The sequence below is a fragment of the Dunckerocampus dactyliophorus genome, chromosome 2, assembly GCF_027744805.1.
Source record: "Dunckerocampus dactyliophorus isolate RoL2022-P2 chromosome 2, RoL_Ddac_1.1, whole genome shotgun sequence".
Taxonomy (NCBI): domain Eukaryota; kingdom Metazoa; phylum Chordata; class Actinopteri; order Syngnathiformes; family Syngnathidae; genus Dunckerocampus; species Dunckerocampus dactyliophorus.
This window is the reverse complement of record NC_072820.1, coordinates 19,505,821-19,527,990: the sequence shown is the minus strand read 5'-3', so window position 1 is coordinate 19,527,990 and position 22,170 is coordinate 19,505,821. Positions and strand designations below refer to the sequence as shown.

The 22,170-nt window shown below is 41.7% G+C and overlaps 2 protein-coding genes across 3 annotated transcripts in view; one reads left to right on the top strand and one right to left on the bottom strand.

Annotated features, from left to right (window-relative positions):
• Positions 1-2,346, bottom strand: part of myo10 (myosin X) — a 58,048-nt gene extending 55,702 nt beyond the window's left edge. For both annotated transcript variants that reach the window (XM_054760582.1, XM_054760590.1), the window contains exon 1: positions 2,065-2,346. In XM_054760582.1, the coding sequence (XP_054616557.1) occupies positions 2,065-2,085 (21 nt within the window). In that variant the 5' untranslated portion in view covers positions 2,086-2,346. The remainder of the gene's footprint in view (positions 1-2,064) is intronic.
• A 6,410-nt stretch (positions 2,347-8,756) lies between these two features.
• On the top strand, positions 8,757-22,100 carry basp1 (brain abundant, membrane attached signal protein 1). The gene is made up of 2 exons (XM_054758613.1): positions 8,757-8,901; positions 20,679-22,100. The coding sequence occupies exon 2, from the start codon at positions 20,695-20,697 to the stop codon at positions 21,247-21,249; it is 555 nt and encodes a 184-aa protein (XP_054614588.1). The 5' UTR covers positions 8,757-8,901; positions 20,679-20,694; the 3' UTR covers positions 21,250-22,100.
• The last annotated feature ends 70 nt before the right edge of the window (positions 22,101-22,170 follow it).

Here is a 22,170-nt window from a genome sequence, read left to right as displayed (position 1 = left end):
CACAGGCAGTCCCATTATAATGTTTTTATGAGCCAACAGGTAACATCAAATGTATTTGTGGCTGTCCAAATTTATGTGTGGTAGACCCTCACATTAATGTGTGGGAAACAGTTTCTTATGGAATCACAAGTGTTGTTGTGGACTTGTGTGTCATGTCATGTGTCATGTGCCAACATATCGCACATCTTAAACTTTCAGTCTTTCAGGGATTCCGAAAGAAGCCTCCATACCAGCAGGTGGCGCCCCACTGACCACAATCTGTAAATCTTTCATAGTTTCTCTTAAGAAGCACAAAGGTGTTCGTGGACTAGAACCTTCTCACTTCTGTTTTCTGTCTCAGATTTGTCAGAAGCTGACAAACCATTTAAAGGACCCACAGGTTGGTCTGTTTGGACCCTCATCAGAGCTCTGGAAAAAAATCATGTGACACACCAGGAAGTAGACCAAATAAAGGCATAGCGCATGCGGCAGATTTTCACAACAAAGTTGATCCTGGTCTAGATTTAAAAACAAGATAATTGTGCTTGTCGTATTGACTTGAAGGCCTGTTAGGATCTTGTTAGTGCGCCAATGAGCATGGCATCATCTCAGCTTCCTGTCCAACGCCTTCAGACTGGCCCCTTTGTTTCCACAGCGATTAGCTGGCACATCTCAGATGATATTTGAGACAAGAGCACAGAAACATTCCCACCCTGCTGCTGTGGTAGACAAGGCGAGTGTTTGCACAGTGTTCGCAACCTAGCGCTCAGTCACTCATGTAAACTTTGACCTCTGGCTGGAAGCCTGACTGGCTTCAAACACCAACCAGGAAGTGGGAATGTTTCTAACTGTCGCTCAGTTCAACCGTTACACCTGAGAACAAGAACCGGTTTGATGGCCTCGTCACCATCAGAGCTTGATCGCACGCCCACGGGCTCCATTTCTCTTAGAGATTAATAAAGTATCTATCTATCACAACGCTAAAGACATATTTAACATCAAACTCAATGCTGCCTGAGCAACATGGTCTCAACCTCTACTCTAGTCCTGAAGATACCTGCTCCAGCTTTGATAGATAACTAATCTAGAGAAAGAATTAATCTAGAGAAAAAGAAATTCCCATTCCCAGCAGCTCTGCAAAAATGTCATAATGAACTTAATCACAAAATAAAACAACCAAGGCAAGACATGACAGATAAGAAAAATAAGAAAATAGAATAAATACGAAACATATCATGTCAAATTTGTAGTGCAATAATACATAATTAATAATAATAATGCATAATAATAATAATAATAATACATAAAAAGGCAAGTCTGTGTTCCTTTTCTGAAGTCAGTCCAAAAACGTTCACACAGTTTTTAAAGTTGACCCGGTACATTGCTGAAGCTTGTCCCAAGGTCCAAAGTTGTCTTCCAGCACTAAAAATAAGTCCCGAGACCAGTTCTGAAGCAAGTACTCAGAAGTCACCTGGTCCAGTACCTGAACTAGTCCCACATCTTTGGTCCTCTTCTGAAGTCAGTCCAAAATCTTAAGCCCTGTTCAGAAACATGTCCTGATCGATCTAGTCCAAAACTATGATAGTCTCAAGACTTTGCTCCAGCTCCAAAGCTGGTCCAAAGTTGTTTTTTTTACAGTTCTGAACCAAGTACCAAGACCAGATCTGAAAATAGTAGTCACAAATCACCTGGTATAGTACTTAATATTGTCCCATGTTTTTGGTCCAGTTTGGAAGCTATTCCTAAAACAAGTCCTAAGTTTACTGGTCTAGTTAAGTAAAACGCTAGTCCAGGTCTCTTGTGTCAATAAAACAACTTTAAACTGAGTGAACACCAAGTCTTACTCTTGGAGGAGGAAATGCCTGAGCTCTACTGGGACTCCATCCAGCCTGTCTGACCAGCACTGTGCATGTACGCGTGCATGAGCGATGCCTCCTCTGATATGACGCTTAACATTCATTCATTCCAAGCACTTCAGCGCATGTTTTATCATTAGAATGTGTTGCACTCGATGAACTCTCAGGTGAAAACAAAATGACGTCACAGATGCACAAGAAAAGTAGAAGAAGCCGAGCAGCTTCTTACCTCCGTGAAGAAGTTCTCCATTTTAATAGTTTTATCTTAATCCCACAGGATGATCCCACTCATGCGTCATTCCACGACTCTTCTTCTGGATCCTCAGCAAGATGAAAGAGCAACACAGCGCAAAAACTTAAATTCTTTCTTATCAAACTTCCTGCCCCCTCCAGCGACGTCCTGTGTGCGCTCCCACAGCGCGTCCGCCTGCTGCTTCGGGCCCGGTGGTCGAGTTATTCCCACCGGGAACACAAACAGTGTGGACGCCGTGCAAACTTTGGAAAAGTCACTCCGTACAGCCAGCGGACAATAAGAGTGAAGCTCCGCCCACCAAACAGACTCGGTTTCCTCTTGGACCCACCAGGTGTCTCTCGCACGCCCCCTGCTGTCACGTGTACGTTTTAAATATAAGTTAATGCTAGCGACACGGTAACGAGTCACGTGAGGTTGTTTCTTTGAACTCTTTGATGTCTGTGAGGAAATAAGTATAATTGTTCTGTGTTGAGTTGCATTTGGGCCACAGCACTGGTGTATAAATTAGATATTGAGTAGCTGTTATTCTCAAAGACACTACCTTGTTATATTTCTTGCCTTTTTAGAAATACAGTAACTCGGTTTTATCAAGGACACAATCACTTCTAGGAGTTATAAGATTTCGATCAGAATAATTCAAACTTACTGTAGGCTAGTATACTGGGAATTTTTGTGATATATTCATTATAATCAATGGATCAGGTGGTAGAGTGGTCATCTCCCAACCTGAAGGTTGTGGGTTCGATCCTCCGTCCTCATGCGATCATGTTGAAGTGTCCTTGGGCAAGATACTGAATCCCCAGTTGCTCCTGATGCTGTGTCATCAGTAGGGAAATGTGCTAACAGTGTCAAAGTGCTTTGAGTGCCTTGGAGGTGGAAAAGCACTATACAAGCGAAATAATATTTACCTATTTCATTTGGCTTGTTTTCATTGTAAACATTTCATAATGTTTACACTATCCCCATGCTTTGACAGTGACATCACTATTTTTAATTTTTCCTAACCTAAAAAACTTTGGGGCACAATAAAAAATATGCAGGCTGCAGATAACTTCCATGTAAAACAACTTTACTGTAAAATTTTCCACACACGAACATTTGAACAATACAGAATAAGTATTCATTCATTCATGAATGAAAAAAAAAATAGAAACAATAAATATATAAGCTAATAAGCTAATAAAATGTATATACACTCCTGATCAAAATCTTAAGACCAGTTGAAAAATTGCTAGAATTTGCATTTTGCACATTTGGATCTTAATGAGGTTTTAAGTAGAGCTACAATATGCAAAAACAAGAAGGGGGAGTGAGACAAAAAACACTTTGAAGAAGTAATTTATTGAAAACAACAATTAAACTGAAATAGGCTGTTTATTGGCTGATAAAAAAAAAAAAAAGTTAATAACAAAAAACTCTCCAAATCAGAACAAAACATTTTCTCTGTAGGACTCAGTAATGAGTAGCTCCAAGGTTCTTGTTAATCACTTCAAAAATTGGTTTGGGCAAGCTTGATACGAGGCTGGTGGGAACATTGCTCCAAGTGGTGAAGATGGCTTGACGAAGGGCATCAACTGTCTGGAACTGATGGCCATTTTTATAAACTTCCCTTGCCATCCATCCCCAAATGTTCTCTATGGGATTTAAATGAGGGGAACATGCAGGATGGTCCAAAAGAGTGATTTTATTCTCCCTGAAGAAGTCCTTTGTGAACTGCAGCGTTGTCCTGTTGAAAAACCCAACTGTTACCACACAGACGAGGGCCCTCAGTCATGAGGGATGCCCGCTGCAACATCTACACGTAAGCATCTGCCGTTTGATGACTCCGCACCACCTGAAGCTCCAGTGTTCCACTGAATGAAAAAGCACCCCAGACCATGATGGACCCCCCTCCAGTGTGCCAGGTAGAAAACCTCTCAGGTGGGATCTCCTTGTCATGCCAGTAACGTTGGAAGCCATCTGGACCGTCAAGGTTACATTTTTTCTCATCAGAGAATAAAACTTTTTTCCTCCTTTCAATGTCCCATGATTGATGCTCACTGGCAAAGTTTAAACGGGCAGTTTTGTGGCGTTGAAGGTGACAAGGTCTTTTTTTTTCCCACAGATGCCGTCTGATGGTTATTACGCTGCAGTCGGCACCAGTAAGGGCCTTAATGTGGGTCGAAGACCGCCCTGTGTCTTGATGGACAGCCAATTGGGTGCTCTGGCTCAGCGCAGGTGGGATTTTTTTTAGTATACCACTTGACTTTTTTGTTCAATGCTCAGGATCTTTCAAAAAATGACTGCGCCCAACCTCAGCAGCAATGGCACGCTGTGAGAGGCCTTGCTTATGCAGCTCCACAATCCGACCACGTTCAAAAAGAGAACGCTTCTTAGCTTTAGCCATCAGGAGGACATGACAGTGTGAATGCCTGACAGAAAATGACAATTTTGAGCAGATTTTGGCTTATATAGCCCGTGGTCTTAAACTTTTGATCAGGTGATAAACAACCTATTTCAGTTTTTTTTTTTTTGTTTAAATTACAAGTTCCAAATGTTTTTTGTCTCACTCCCCCTTCTTGTTTTTGCATATTGTAGCTCTACTTAAAACCTCGTTAAGATCCAAATGTGCAAAATGCAAATTCTGGCAATTTTTCAATTGGTCTTAAAATTTTGATCAGGAGTGTATGTACAGTATATAAAAATATAAAACTAAAATAAAAATAAAATAAAAATAACATTAAAAAATACAAATTATGACATAATAAAAATTGAAATACCCTACCTGGTGTGTGCACACCTGAACTGCTGTATTTACAAACAAGTGCAAATCCAAATCAGAAGCTTTGAGCCTCAGAAAAGACCCTACAACAACTTCCAAAGAACTGCAGGCCTCACTTGCCTCAGTTAAGGTCAGTGTTAACTCCACCATGAGAAAGACACAGGGCAAAAACAGCCTGCATGGCAGAGTTCCAAGACGAAAACCACTGCTGAACAAACATTGAAACAAACACTGAACATTCAGAAAACATCTTGATGATCCCCAAGACCTTTCAGAAAATACTCTGTCGTCTGATGAGACAAAAGTTAAACTTTTTGGAAGGTGTGTGTCCCATTACATCTGTAACGCCGCATTTCATTTCATTTCGGTTTGAAGAGTGTTTGGTTTTATCTTATATTGTTTTAATATTGTTTGTTTGTTTGTTTTCTTCTCCCTTGAATGAAATAAATGTTTCAAATCAAATGTTTCAAAACTAGACACATAGAAGCCACAGTTTGTTGTTCATCCATCTGCTCTGTGCTTATGTTGTCATTTTGTTCGTTGCTAGCGTGTCCAAACTTACAGTGGAACCAAAACAGGAAGAGGGAAACAAACATTTCCTGTGGCTGTTTTGTACGTTTAAAGATGGAAGATACCAGAAGGTGGACTCCTGCAAAGTGTTTCTGAGGGACAGCCAAGTCTTGCCTTTTGGAATGAGTTTGTTTTGGCAACATACAGCGGAAGTAAAAAAAAAAAAGTAAACACCATGCTTTTGGTGTAAAAAAAATTGTATCTCCGTTGGGCATTTCTGTGTGGAGTTTGCATGTTCTCCCTGTGCGTGAGTGAGTTTTCTCCGGGTACTCCGGTTTCCTCCCACATTCCAAAAACATGCATGTTAGCTTAATTGTCCATAGGTATGAATGTGAGTGTGAATGGTTGTTTGTCTACATGTGCCCTGCGATTGGCTGGCGACCAGTCCAGGGTGTACCCCGTCTGTCGCCCGAAGTCAGCTGGGATAGGCTCAAGCATACCGCTGCAACCCTAATGAGGAGAAGCGGTATAGAAAATGGATGGATGAAGTCTTACTTGATTGAAGAATCATGTTTCTCTCCAGTGCTGTAGGTACAACTCTACCTGTTGGATGTGCTGAAGCACTGCACCATTTGGTCCTGATGCCAGCAGACTGTAACAGCAAAAAGTAAAAATAATTTTGATGGTTTCTTGCTGAGCATGTGTCATCACCCCACCAAGTTTAGTGGAAATCAGCTGCCAGAACAATGCCTCTCATCATCATGCTGTGCTTGGAGGAGGTACTACAATACTTGTAGACTAATCAAAAACCTTTCAGCGCATATTTACATCTTAGGACATAATTTTGCTGTTTTCGCTGTTATAGTGTGGATGCTAAATGTCTTGATTACATAAACCTTAATCTGCTCATCTGCAGGGGTTCAGAGAGCTGGGGGGTATACTGCAAAAGTGGCTTAACAAACCCGGGCTTGGTGGTCAAGATGCGGCTCAACAAGACGTAAGTTCCCTAAACAAAGTAAAACAATACTGTAACGGTGGTTATCAACTTACTATATCAAGTTATGAGGAGCTGAAAAAGATTATCATTGCCAAAATGAACACTGTCGCTGCCAATAGAGTGAGGGAGGACCACTGGCAGAATAATGCTGAGCGTGTAAATGCGCAATTGAACACTGGTTTATTATACTAACTATACCCTACTAATCTTTTCATTCATCAATGCTCAACATTGTGCAACTTTGACATATTAACTTATCAATTTAAAAAAATGTAATAAATTGGAGAAACTATTGTCTTTTTTCAGCATTGAAATTTGTCTATATTTATAGTCATATTTTACAACTCTAAATTATAAATGATGTACCTCGTTGTGACCACTAGGTGGAAGTGTTGACATTAGGGGTGTAATGATTCATTCGCATCATGCATCCGATTTATATTTCTGTGATTCATCTACATGAATCTGTTTTCAGCAAGTTTCCATTCCTGACAACGATCGATCTAACATTGTTGAAAAGGTAATCAATCGATTGAATCGATACTAGGAAATAAAGCATTTGGATTTAAGCACGGCAGGCTTTATGTGGATGTGTTTTTAGCACTTTTAATGATAAAGACCAACCAGTCCAGGGTGTACCCCGTCTCTCGCCCATAAGTCAGCTGGGATAGGCTCCAGCATACCCCCGGGACCCTAGTGAGGACAAGTGGCATAGAAAATGGATGGATGGATGGATGGATGATAAAGACGTTAAATGTTGCTCAAAAGTTTCCTTACACTGCTGCACGCCATCTGCCATCACTTTACATCCAAAGTATCTGTTTGCTCTCCCTGTTTGGTCTCATCATTATCCAAACTTATAATAAACCCACCACACCACAGTGTCCTGTTCAGTGTCTCTGTTAAGTGCGTCATCAAGTGGAAGGACCAATCCCGACCCTCTCAGCGGCAAAAAGTACAAGGAGGCCACATTACTTGCTAGTTGCTGCACTGTTCTTTCAAATGGCTGCTTTGATTAGGTGAGAAAGTTTCAACACCTAATTGAAAATACCATACCACATTCGTTTGCTGAGGAATTTGCATAGTGTCCCTCACCTCAGGGTGCAAAGTGCAGGTTTGGATTGGACTATTTCAAGTAAATAATTCATCATGGCAAGCTATACCAACCTCTGTTCATGCTGATTTTGTATTGCATTTTCAACTAATTTTTTGTACTAAGTGATCATTTATTATTAAGTATGTGAACATTATTAATTATTTATACCTGATTTCCTTATAAAAAAACAATGTGAATCTAGGAAACTTCACCTGCACTGTCTGGTATCCAGGTATTTATCTCACAGTCACACTTGTTGAATTTTTGGCTAAAAAGTTACTGAATCAATTTAAAGTTACTGAATCATTTTGGACCGTATCGTTCTAAAGGAACCGATATCATCCTTGAATGTATGGCCGACCACGATTCGTGATACGAATCAGAACATTATTTAAACGAATCGTTTCACCCCTCGTTGACATGTTTTTGACATTTTTTTCCTTTTTGTTAGAATAAAGAAGTGTTTTGTTGCAGTTGATTGATGCCGCAGAGTGCTTATTCCTCCAGCAAATATTGTAATATAAGAACACTAATGGACTGAGTAGTCATGCAAGGCCTGCTGTGACATATACGTCTGCAAAAATTGGCCGAGTTAATATTGTACTTCATATTGCATTTAATTCCTGATTCACGGCTCAAAAAGTGAGCAAATGTAGTGTATTCCCTGGGCTGAAAATCTATATCTCGTATAGAGATAGTAGCCACTCCCGTCGAAGTGCTGCTCAAATTATTCTTGCTCCCACGTCCACCGGGTTCCCAATAAATAGTGACATAATCTCAGAATGAGTACCACAGTGAAACAGCGGCGCATTCGTAGCCGATTTTAAGATGAAAGTCTGGACTTAACCTGGTCGGGACAAACAAACACATTCATCAGGTTATTAGTGATTAACAGACGTTTAAAACTTTTCCCAACCTGCCATGATCAAGTTATCTGATCCGAAAAGACATTAAACTCGCCGTCTGCTTCTACTGTGGTACAAACGTTTTGACAATGCTGCCACCTAGCGTACAAACAGCTACACTACATCAAGATGCTTTTATTCAGTAACTTAGTGTGTGAGCGAACGTGGTGAACGGCAGGGGGCGCACAGAGGCAAAAAATGGAGCCCAATATGGAGGACGAGCTGTGTGCGCCACTAATAATACTTTTATAATCACAAATAATGACATGTTGTTCTTGTTCTTCCTGTGTTTGTTCTTAATGATGTACACGTGTTAATGTTCACGTGTGCAAACATGTTATTATTGACACAAATAACAACAAATATGATTGACATTATGTTTCTGTCAGACATAAAAGCGCGTCCACGTTGTGATTGTGTGTCTTCACGCGCCCCCTCCTGTTGCGCACGCGCAGGCGGTTGATCGCGCGCCTCGCCTGGCATCACGCACAAGCCGCCGTGCACGCAGCGGAGGAGCAGCCAGCTGACAAGTTCCGTGAACAAGGTACGTGCACGCTGGTATCTTTGTCTTCTTCAACATTTTCTTGTTCTTGTTCTTGTTCTTCACGTCTTTTGTGTCTTTTTAGTCTTTTTGTGTCATGCACACACACGCAAGCCGCGTGCACAGCAGACAAAAGGCGCGTGGGGAAAAAAGGACGATGAGTAACCTCGTGCACGTTCATTTTTGTGCTTTTTCTTTATTCTCATCTTTCCAGACGAGGGAAGCTGCACGAGCATTAAAAAGGGGTGTGTACAGCGTGGACGGACACGCGCTTCACACGCACGCTCTGCTATTGACACGATTCGGTTGTGAACATTCTCATAATGTAATAATTGGACTAATTATTCATCTAATTAAATGCATTGTCGATTGCGCCGAGGACAGCCGAGGGAGGGGGTTAAATTGTTATATTTTTTGGAGGAGGAGGATAGACCCCCTCTCACGCCCCCATCGTTGCTTGTGATGTTGACGTCATAGTGATCCATGTTGTGTCGTTGTTGGAGCAACAATCAAACTTTATTAGCCTCCATGGTCCTCCTTTGTTTGCCGGGGCGCGCATGCGCACTGTACACAGGGTGTGGATGGGAGAGCTACCACCTTGCCTGTCAGGCTGGGGGCAGCGATGTGGGGGGCGTGTTTTATTGCATGTAAACGTCATCAGTATGTACAAATGTACTCAAAACTGTCTTGTTTGTGTTTGGTCAGCTCAGCTGTCAATCAACACACACCAATAATAGTCTTTTCTCTAAATGAAGACTAATTACAGCCTATAATCAATTCAATCAGTGTCAGCTATGAGCAGTTTAAAAACGTGACATTCTGCCAACAGGTTGAGTTAGCAGTGTCACCGCCCCCCACCACCGTGTAAGATCACCATGGCAACAGCAGCACTGTTGTCACGTGATTGGCTCTCATGTTCTTCATGTGTTCTCATGACAGGCGTGCGTGTGTGTGCGGTGGTGATGGTGGGAGGGGGTTCTGTGAATGCTTTGGGCCAGGGATCAAAGGTTACTACCACAAGCCCATCCTCTGTGAAGCCGTGTGTTGCCATGCTTTCACACGGCATCCATCTTAATTAACCATCATGCAGCATGTTTGTGCGCATGAGTACGAGCAGGTTGAGTCATCAATCCTATTGAAAAAATGAAATATACATACTTACTTACATACAAAAACTGAAGCAATTTTTGACGGCATACTGTGGGGACCATAACGCCGCTTCATAACACACCTCATATGTAGAGGAGAGGCGCGCATTAAAAGTGAAAGACAGAATGTGTTTCTTGTGATGCATTTATTCGGAAATTAAATACAAGCGGTCAATAAAGGTGAAGTATCCACCGCGCAGGATCTCCACCTCTGATTGTGCAGTGCAGTGCCGGTCCAGAAGCTTTAAAACCTCCACAATGCAACCCGACAGAGACAGGCAGACACGCTCCTCCTTCGCTTGGCAGCACCTCGTCTTGCTGGCAAAACACACGGGTGTCTAAAGTGTGGTGCAAGGGCCATCTGGGGAACTGGCTCATTGCAGAAACAAGATAATAATGGCAGACAGTTGACTTGGCTGTGAGAAAAAACATGTCACAATGCCAATTCTGCAACTTTAGTGAAAAGATGACATAAAAAAGAAAATATTGCATTATTATGATATACTATTTATCATTATTATGTATTAGCATAACAGTGGTTTATTTGGTCTCCAAAAATGTAGACAATAATATCGTTTTGCGTCAATTTGTGGGACAATAAACATTTCAAAACGCACCTGCATAGTTTTGTGACTCGGTTAAATAAAGTTTGTTGTCCAGTCATACTTTTTTATTGTTCGTCATGTTAAAATCTTATTTCGTCTCATTCTCGTGGACCCAATCTCGTGTATCGTCACGTCCACGTCGGCCACGTCCCTAATATTATCATAATAGTGGTTTATTTGGTCTCAAAAAATGTTGACAATAATATATTTGAGCGCACCCGAATTAGTTTTTGACTCTGTTAAATTAAAAAGTTTGTTTGCCCAGTCATATTTTTTCGTTGTACTTTTCTTAAAATGTATGTTAAACTCTCATCTCATCTCGTTCTTCGTGGATCGAATCTCATGCATCGTCTCATCTCATGAGTTAGGTGTAATGTACTGTAAATCCCATTAATCCGTTCATGGCACCCAAAAATATTAACAAAAAATACATTTTAGAGAGAATAATTTTTTTAAATTAATAAATAAAAAATCTAATTTTACATGCAGAAAACAGTGCAAAATAATTATACATGCCGAATTAAATAGCCAAATGAACATTTACATAGTTTTATCTTTATTGAGGACTTTTGTTGGAGAAAATGGCGAGCAGTGAAGAAAGAGGAGGGGACTAGATGGCATCTTCGGACTTTGCGATTAATTCTTTCTCCAAATTCAACAAGTGTTTTTCACCTTCTTTATCAAATTGCTGACAACTTTCTTTGGCCCCATGGCGGGTTCTTTTGTAGCCACACGCAATAAAAAATGTTTGGACTGTGTGTCAGGAACTCGATTACGCAGAGTGATACAACAAACAACAAACAGACAATTTTTTTTTACACGTAATATTGTACGAAACTGAGAGAGTGGGCAAAAACTGAGGCAAAATATTTGTCCAAAATCGAATCATGCAAAAACTGGGGAGTTCGAAAAGTTGTGGTTTGACTGTACACTTCTTTTGATTGGTCCACAGACAATGGTCACTTGTCATACTGCAACAGGAATGAAAACAGAAATTACATGTAAAAATTAGGGGAGAAAAATGTATGGTATTTGTACTACTTTGCGTTAATTTTCTTTTTTAATGCGTTGCATTGCCATGACGTGACGCTTTTACGTAACTGAACACAGCCAACGCCTAGAAATAGACCCAGAACCAGACCAAACAGGTAGACTGAGACTGCTTGAGGGATAAATCTCGGTCCGCCAGCAAAGAAACTCTAGTCCTGAGTGCGGCAAGTGTGAACGCCAACCGCCAGGCCGAAACACTGGATACGACTTGATGTATATGATTAATTGAGTGTTATTTTGTCTGCTGACAAAAGTGTGTGAACGTTAACCGAACCATCTCCAAGGGCACACCTAGCATCTGTTTTAAATGTCTGGTCTGAAACAGAAGGTGCATGTGAACGCATCCTAAATGACATATGCTAGCCAACTACCCCTGTTCCCAAACACTGTAGCTAGCATTAGCATCTTCCACTGGGCCATAAGGACTGCAAACACACCACCACACACCCCTGAATAAATCTTAAATAAAGCTCCACTGTATTTTTTGATTATCCTTCTACCTCATGTATGCATTTACATGTATATATTTGTACAGATACTGCATAGATATGCTAGCTTTCTTATCCATACTTGCACTATTTTTGTATGTCTATTTAAATATGCATGGTTTGCCTTGTAAATGTATGTTTTTATTTTATTTTTTTAAGGACTTTAATTACCTAACCTAGGTCCTTTTAACTGTCTGTTTTTGTATTTTATATATGTGCACTGCCATGAATGAGTAGCCCCACAATTTTGTTGTGTCAAACCGTGCAAAGACAATAAAGCCTATTCTATTCTATTTTGTGGCAAAGCGGCATCCAGAATGGTGCTAGAATTGTAAACAATTTCATTTAAATACTTGTGATTAATGCAGTTTAATGGTGATTAATGGTCTGTGATGTTACTTAAAAGTGTCAACATCTCTAGCTTGTAGGACTTTGAACAGGAAGCAGATAGCTTGGACAGGAAGTTGCTTTAGTGAACCTCATTATCTCACGGAAGCTGTTGAACACATAATGATACGTCTTTAAGGAAACACTCAGTCTGCGTGTTTAACTTCCTGTTTAATGAAGGGGATAATAGTCAATTATTTTCGCGCTCTTTGTGATAAACAGATTCGTTTTGCCCCCCCCAGTGGTCAGACGTGTTACTGCAGGCGTCCTCACGTTACAGCTTAGGCAACATGCAGAAAAAGATTGTAGTAAAAAAACAAATAAAATGAGCGTCTTGCTATGTTCATCTGCCGCCACGCAGGACGTCTGTGTAACAGCACACTCTGACTGTGAGCGCCATATGTCACATCTTTGTGTAAATGGACGTGGAAGATGAAAAAAGGGAAGACTGAGATTTCAGAGAAGATAAGCGCAGCTATGAAACGTCAAACATTGTTTACCTTCTCAGCATTCATCCAGTCAACCATTAACTGACGGAATGTTCCAGCACAAACACCACACTGGAAGTCTATGGATTAGAAGCTTGTGTGCCGGCTATCTAGTCGGCATAGCATTGCTATGTCGTCTTGACAATGCCCTTCCTGACAGGCTGTCATTTGCACGTTACAGCAGCAGGTGGCGCTGTGGTAAAGTAAATAACGTATTTGTTCAGGACAGGCGTGCATTTAGCTGGCCTAAATAATGTAGTAAATGTTTTAAAAATAAGAAGGTGACACCCCTTTTCCGCTGTGGCTGGTTCGGAGGTGGTTCTCAGAGCTTTGGTTTTCCATTATCATGCTTTTACAAGGGTGCTGAACCTTTTTTGGTTCAACTCTTGCACCAAAAGCTTGATGGGCTGAGTACTGAACCATTTACAAAATGAAGTGGGGGAGGTGTTACCTCAAGTAAATGCCCGCCTGTCGCCTCCGGTTCAACTTCATTGACCCATTTTTTTCTAAATATGAAAGCCAGAACAGACTTTAATTTAGTCACCAAATGCCGGAATTTTACCGTCCTATTACGCAAATGTTTGAAAATATTTTATACCGCCGACCACAACGTCCGTCCAACAATGCAGCGAATGATGTGGAGGATTACTAAGAATTTGTTTGTACAGTTCTCAATATTGAATCAGTACCAGGGTTTCCCCTGGGATTTTCTGAAGCTGTGGCGGTGGGCTGCTCCGTCTGCAATTTTTTTGTTATGACAAATAACAGTTTTTATGACTTATTTATTTATAAACTTATTTTTTAAACGTTTTTCAACAACCAGCAGAACATGAACAACAAACATTGCAAAACTGTTAATTTTATGGCAGAGTTGCTGAGAGCACTTAACTGAAAGTCTAACATGTCGAGTCTCCTTTTGTTTCCTGACCTATTTAGTCCAATAGTACCATGTGACTAGTACAAAAGCACAACATTTTGTACTATTTGATACAAACCTACATTTAATTTGATGCCTGTTGTAGAGTATTATGAATACATGGGAAATGCATTGTTAAATAATATCTTCTGGTTCAAAATAACACAATGAACAAAATAAAATTACAATTTAAATATATTTGTTATAGATATCAGTCCTGTATAAATTCAGAGTCCAGGGTTATGATAGCACAGGTGTATCCAACTTGCAGCACTATTAAAGATACTTTGACAAAAAAAAAGGAGATGTGAGCTATTTGTGTTTTATGTGACTGCCAATATTTAAATTGTACTTGATTTAGAAAGCACATATTATTATTATTATTATTATTAGCAAATATTCTTTGGTGAACTACTCCATATCAGTTGGTGAGCTACTGCTAGCAACTGTTGGAGACCCCCTGTGATAACGTCACTATCTTAAAGCTGGACACACTACGTGTTTATGTTGAAGAACTTTGACACACAACTAATGTTTAGAAGACAAGCCATAAAAGTATTATAATCATAACAAGAGAGCAAGATTGTTAAGTGACACTTTAAAAAAGTAAGTTAGCATAAACATGATAGCCACTTGTATCTTGCCCGTGGGACAAAAACGAGCTAGCTAACTGCCGCCAGAGAGTCACTGAGAGCCAGGCAACATGTGTAAACAAAGATGCCACAAAGTCGAATAAGATTGAAATGAGAACGATCACACACACGCTGGCTTAGCCTGTGACTACCTGTCGTCAATTGACTACACATTTTACACACTATTTTTCATATTTTTGATATTTTAAATAGTTTTCAAACAAATTGTGGTCAGTATGTGCATAAATAATAGGCTATATATGTATTTATATAGCATATACAGTATATCCATTCAGACAATATATTACTTAACATTGTTTTCAAGTTTTAAAAAACTAATTTCTAAGGTGTGGCAGCTTTTATTTTGTAGTGGCGGTGCGCCATGATCAATTACATATAGAGGAAAACCTGAGTATTTGCTGTGAAGGAGTGTGTTTCCACTCCATACAAACTATATACATATATAAACATATATAAAGTCACCAATTAGGTTTATTCCTTTAATCCATACTCATATTGCATTTAGATTGCTTTTATGGTTATTTCTAGCATACAATCACGTATTGTATTTTATTTTGGAGAGCAGGAAGTGTTTCATCTCTGTGACAGAGCTGTGTTTGGTCACTGCTTTATGGTAACGTTCAAGAACAAATACTGTTGTCATACATAACAGTTATCATTTACTTTAATATTAAACAAAATAATAGCTGTAAGTATTTTTTAAGTTATTGATTGCCTGGTAGTTTGTCAAATTCTGACAGAAGATAAGTAATCTTCAAAATAAAAGCTTGCGGCAAGTCATTGCTTTACATCCGGACATTTGACAAAATAAGCATTATTTAAATTGTGTGACTTACGCAGATTTACCTTTTGTTATTTCCTGATCGGAGGTGTAACCCTTGTGACGTAATGACACGGCTCCCCAGGACAATGGAAAATGGATCTGGTGTACAGTAGAGCCTGTTCACGGCCAACACTGGTTCAACTCCAGCTCTGAACTAAATCTGCACCAGCACAAACGCTGCAGTGGAAAAATGGTCAAATAAATGACAAAGTTCAGAAAGGATCCAATAGAACACAAATATAAGGTGATAAATAATTGTAGAACTGTGTAGTGTTACCACATGAAAAGTTGGAGAGGTCGTCAGCGGGTCGGCGCTGCTCTGCTGTAGGAAGTGTGTCACTAAACCAGCCCCCCCCCCTTTTTGGGGTTATCTGGAGTTCAACACCACCGAACTGTCTCGTCGTCTGGCTTCCTGCCCTCGCACAGCACGACTGATGTGGCGGGACAGCGGACGCTCCAGCGGCGTGCTGGAGAAGACTTGTTTGGACTCGGCGCCGACAGGTCCGTTTAAGCCCGACTGAGGCCAAAGGCAAAGATGTTAGTTATGTTATGCTTGGAAAACCACATCACACTCTTTCAAGAGTTGGCCATCTTTGTAGTTCTTTTACTCAGTGTGTCAGAAATTGAAAAAGCATTAATGATGTCACCAAACAAAAAGTAGATGTTTGGTGACTGACCAATGAAAATGTAACATGATAATATGTTTATGTCAGATGACATCAAGTCATTAAATCACTTTAGTCAACATTCAGCACCTCAAATGTTGTTCCAGTCATGGTTGGGGACTCCAGCGCCGCCCAGGAGGCTGACTGATGGTAGCCTGGCCCAGTGTGGTGCCAGACGGAGCACAGGATGGGACGACAAAGCAACAGTGCTATTGAGTCACATGATGGAGACATGAGGATGAGAATGTTCTGTGATCATCTCATCATTTAATTGAAATGTGCTGATGCAATGTTTGGACCAGGAATTAGATTTAGCTCAACCTTCATTTGAAGCTATTCCATCCATCCATCCATCTTCTACCACTCATCCGAGGTTGGGTCGTGGGGGCAGCAGCCTAAGAAGGGAAGCCCAGTCTTCCCTCTTCCCGGCCAGTTCAAGATTCAAGATTCAAGAGAGTTTTATTGTCATGTGCATGGTAAAACAGCAGTTATACTATGCAATGAAAATCTTATTCTGTTCATTCTCCCAAGAAAAGAAAGAAAACACAAGAAAGAATAAGAACATAAGAAACATAAACATATATAACAATAAATAGTAGGCGTCCTGCATGACATCATTGATAAACACGAGACCAAACACCCAGACGCTGTATTTATTATATCTGGCGATTTCAACCACTGTAACCTCACGACTGTTCTCTCCAAATATTACCAGCATGTGAGCTTTCCCACAAGGGAAAATAACATCCTGGACCAAGTCTACAGCAACATGAAAGGTGCTTTGAAGGCTGTTCCAAGACCCCACTTTGGAAAGGCCGACCACATCTCTATATTCCTTTATCCAACATACAGACAACTTCTTAAACAAGCTCCCCCTGTAAGTCCAACTCCTCCTGGCGGATCCTGATCCGCTCCCAGCCCAGTTGAGAGACATAGTCTCCAATGTGCCTGGGTCTTCCCCACGAGGCCTTGAACCGGTCGGACGTGCCCTGAACACCTCCCCAGGGAGGTGTCCGAGAGGCATCCTGACCAGATGCCCAATTCACCTCATCTGGCTCCTCTCAATAAAGCTCTTTTTTCTCCAAAACATTCCAATGACTTTCCCAGGAAATTGATTTGGACTCAAAGATCAGCTGACATGAATGACTTTAATCTGACTGCTTAGTCAGTAAAAGGCAATTTTCATTGTGGTCTCCCCTCGACATCATGTTCCGTGTTTCCTGTTCATGTGCGTATTATTGTTCATGTGTACTTAAAGGCAGCGAACAAAGCTGAGCGTCGCACACAAACACAGCTGACAACACAACAGGCATGCTAACTGTGCTAACCACTCTAATGTCAGTGTCTGTTGTCATGTCTCAATGAATACTGCTAGTTCTCTTCTATTGTCTACTGATGAACAATGTGCTTTGTTTAGCCTCCAACTAAACACACATGTTTAGCACATAGTGGTTAGCATGTTGGCCATACAGTCAGGAGATCTGGAAGATTTGGGTTTGAATCTTCATTGGGCATCTCTGTGTGGAGTTTGCATGTTCTCCCGTGCGCAGGTTTTCTCCAGGTGCTCCGGAGTCGTCCCATGTTCCAAAAACATTTGTCAGGTTTTTTGGCAACTCTAAATTGTGCATAGTTATGAATGTGAGTGTGAATGGTCGTTTGTCTATATGTGCCCTGCGATTGACTGGCGACCAGTCCAGGGTGTACCCCGCCTCTTGCTCGAAGTCAGCTGGGATAGGCTCTAGCATACCCCCACGACCCTGGTGAGGATAAGCAACATAGAAGATGGATGGATGGATGGATGGAGGGATGTTAAAACATCACACTGAAACTGGAAATGGAACTGGAAAGGGCCCGAATCAACTGAATGTGAAGAATATCAGTGTTTTTTCATTAAAATTTTTTTTATGTGGCCCTCAGTGGAAAAAGTGGTAAAACTTCCAGAATATTCCATTCTATGAGGCAGACCAATTCCGCCCACTCTTACTGTATTTAAGGCCTAGGCTAGCACTTGTTAGTTCGCTGACGATGCTCTTCGGGTGAGGAGCAAAACGTCCGACACCTTCTTCACAGAAGTACAGATGACGTCTCAAGAAGCCTTTCCCTCATTCTATGAGGAAGTACTTGATGTACTGAAATTATCCATGTCACATTTTTATTTATGCAAATCAGTGTTTCCCATACATTCATTTGCAGCCTGCCACATACCCTCGCACATAAACACATTATTATTATAATGTGATTAGTAGGGGTGTCACAAGATACTCAGTTTGCGGGACGAGAAGATACACGAGATTGGATCTACGAGAACAAGACGAAACAAGATTTTAACATTAATTTTAAGAAAGGTACAATGAAAAAATATAAAAAATATATGACAATATATTGCAATCTACTAATATAATTTATACTACGTTACACTCTTTTGTACTCTGTGTGTATGCTAGTGGTCCCGCCTCCACCCGCTGAGACTGTATGTCTGACAAAAGGGCTTATTCTGTTCATGCCATTGTTCTATGGAACAAACACGCCAAGGTGCTGAAACAATGCACAGAGTGAATTCTCTTCATGCTTGTTTGGAGGCGAGAGACGAAGAAAAACAGACACGCATGCACATGGCAATGTATTGAGGCCGGCAAAATTTTCCAGTTCATTTTCATTTATGTGGTAAATTAATGTATTTATTATCGTCCCAGGCCTAGTGCCCAAGAGGCATTTTTTTGTGAACGAGAAATCTTGTCCTGTTTTAATCTCGTGAGACCTTGTGACACGAGATCTTAATCACCCCCAGTGATTAGTGTTGTCACCTTGGCAACTTCATCAAGAGGAATCAACCCTTCTAGATGCTCTTTTTCAAAAAAGTGACAAGACAAATCTACTGAAGAGCCTTTTGGAGACTATGACATGAAAGCACGTACCGCTCTTAAGGAGCAGCAAGTGCTGCTGTGGGCCCCTCCCCCATCCAATTAAAAACAGAAAAAAGTTTGCAGTTCTAAACATATTTGCTTTGCTTTTCATGTTTTTTTACTCACTTTTTGCAACTGCATCATGGCCATGCCTATGCAAATTATGAACCCTCCTGTCAACCCACCACCGCCACAAATAGACTGCAGTCCTGTGAGAAACATTGCATATATTAGCATATTAAATAGCTGGACTAACATTGGGTGATTGTTTGCTAACAGCAGCATTAGTATTTTTTTTTTACTGACGTTTGCTTGTTAATTGTTAGGCGTTGCTGTTCAGGGCATATATTGTTTGTCTAGTGATGCGTCTGTGTGTGTGGGTGCAAAGAAGAGATGAAGAAGAGATGAAGAGGAGATTCCATTGAAAGCTCACAAGACGTCTTGACAGCACTTGAAGCATGTTGTGCTAACAGCGTGTATGTGAGGGGGCACTGAGATGCCGGTGTGTGTGTGTGTGTGAGTGATTATTTTCAGTAGATGTGATGGTGTAGAAGAAAACTGTCAGAAGTCTCTTTCACACCACAGTAATCATAGTAGAAAAAAACGTCTACCATGTTGTCTTGGTCATTTGCTGGCTTAGCTCAAAATGGCCACTGCCGCTATTATCATGGCATCTTGACAACATCAACCAATGAGAGGAGCTTCTCGGTTGGCCATCTTGGAAATAGCGAGGAAAGGACGACGAGAAATGTCCTTTTGAGTACAACAATGTCCATCCAGAGGCAACTAGAAGGTTCATAAGAGAGTCGAAAGCTGTTAGATCCTGCCTTCTGCTCGGGCAACCATGATGGATGCTGTTGAGTTCACTTCCTGTCCAGACACATGATGTCATGTGACTTCCTGTATTGATGTTTGTAACTGCTAAACAGTTTCACATCATTAAAAAGCAATAATTTATTAAGCAGCTCGTTATGCTTGTTCCAGCATGCACAGCTCCAGCTCCTCTTCATCATCTTGTAGTCCTGTGTGGGATTTTATGCTCCAGTTTTCCCGCCACATTTGTCCTCGTTCGCCTTGACCGCGCCAGCTGGCAGCGTGAGGAAGTAACGCTTTTTTTCGCAAGGCCTCTGCTCTCCTCGCCAGCCTCCATTTTGACACTTTCATGCCAACTTTTGTCTCTTGGACCATATCCCAGAATCCCACTGAGTCCTTTCCCTGTTGGACCAACTGTCCAGCACTCAGCGCCAAGGTGGGCAGGGCTTGATGTCACAGGATGAGTCATGTGACGTGACACAAACATTCCACGTTTGGACAATTCACATTAATACAAACACACACACACACACACACACACACAGGTTGAATGAAGTGGTTACACACAGAATGTTCCACTGCTAGATGACAACATGTGGTCTTTGTGCTGTTGTGTGTGTCACACAGGCGGCCATTGTGTGGTGCCGTGTGACGCTGCGGCAGGGACGGCGGCCCGACTTGTACGGACCGCAGAGAACCAGTTATCTGTCCTCATTTTCTACTCTTCTTTTTCTCTTCAGTGTTAGGATTTCAGTGCGAGCGAGAGCTCATTCACAGATAGGACATTGCATGTCTCCTAGCAACCGCCATCCAATCATCTTGTTTGTTTGTTTGCGTGCAGACGCCACACGTCCGCCATGGGAGGCAAACTGAGCAAGAAGAAGAAGGGCTACAACGTCAACGATGACAAAACCAAAGACAAGGACGCCAAGGCAGAGGGGGCAAGTCCCGAGGACAACCAGACGCTGAAAGACAACAAAGATGAGGCCGCCGCTTCCGCCGACACCAAGGAGGCAGCCAACGACACAGTGGCCAAGGAGGCTCCCGCCAAGGAGGAGAACAACGCCACCAAGGAGCCAGATAAACCTGCCACCAACGCTGAGGCCAAAACGGACGGCACCAAGAGCGCCGAGCCTGCCAAGGCCGAGGAGACTCCGGCCACCCCTAAGGAGCTGCCCCCCGCCGCTAAGGAGGGTGGCAAAGATGAGGCCGATGCCAAAAAGACTGAGGCCCCCAAAGTTGAGGCGGCCCCCAAAGCCGAGGCAGCCCCCGCTGTGTCCCCGGACCCCAAAGCCACGGCGGCCCCGGCCAAGGAGACCCCGAGTTCAACAGCGACCCTCGAAGCTCCGCCCAAAGAGGCCAATGCCACAGAGGCACCCAGCAAGGATCAAAGTGTAGCAGCTCAAGATTAATGGACAGTTGACCACACCACGACAAGGCCCCGCCCACTTTGGACAATAACAACCAATAATAATCAAGACCACCCTGGAGCACCCGTCCCACCCTCCCCCCAGTAGACTACTATTATTATTGTTGTTGTTTATGTTATATTCCGCTTACCTTTGACACCAGCATCATCACCATCCTATGTCATCACACCTTAGCCACTCCCACTCTCCCCAGCTGACAACAAATGTCTGTGCTCTGGTTCTGGTCCACAAACAAGAATCACAACCAGGAAATTCATTGATCTACTTTATGATCTCTTTCAAACCAAGCAAAACTTCCTAGAAGTAAAACAGAGATTCTTAGGAGTAAAGCATAACTTCTTAGACGTACTGTAAAAGAAGATGTCTTAGAAGCAAAAGACAAGCTTTGATAAAACACCCTCTCCATGTTAGCATGTTGTCCTTTCATGCTTTCATGCATTCATGCATTCTTCTATGACAACCATCCTGACGCAAAACATCCATCATTAGCACCTCCCCACACGTGTGTGCATGTACAGTATCAGTCAAAAGTTTAGAGGCACTTTGTCATGCTAGTGAATGAAGGCGTGTCCAAACTTGGGGCTGCTACTGCACCTCCTTCATCTTCTTCTTTTTCACGTCACCATCTTGCATGTCCATGCTGGTCGTGTATTTTTGTTCCCCAAAAAATAAAAGATGCTGATGATGATGGTTTGTGTTTCCATGGCAACCGTGTTTTCATCCCAGCAGCATTCGCTCCACGTCCAAAAGGCAAAACAAGAAATGGAAAGTTTCCAGGTTGTGTGTAAACTTGTTGACAAATAAAAAAACAGAGCTTCACATGTTCAAATATTCATGGCTTCATTCAGTGATCTCCTTCCAGCATAATCTTACATCATGTGTTGAATATCTCACCTTCTCACA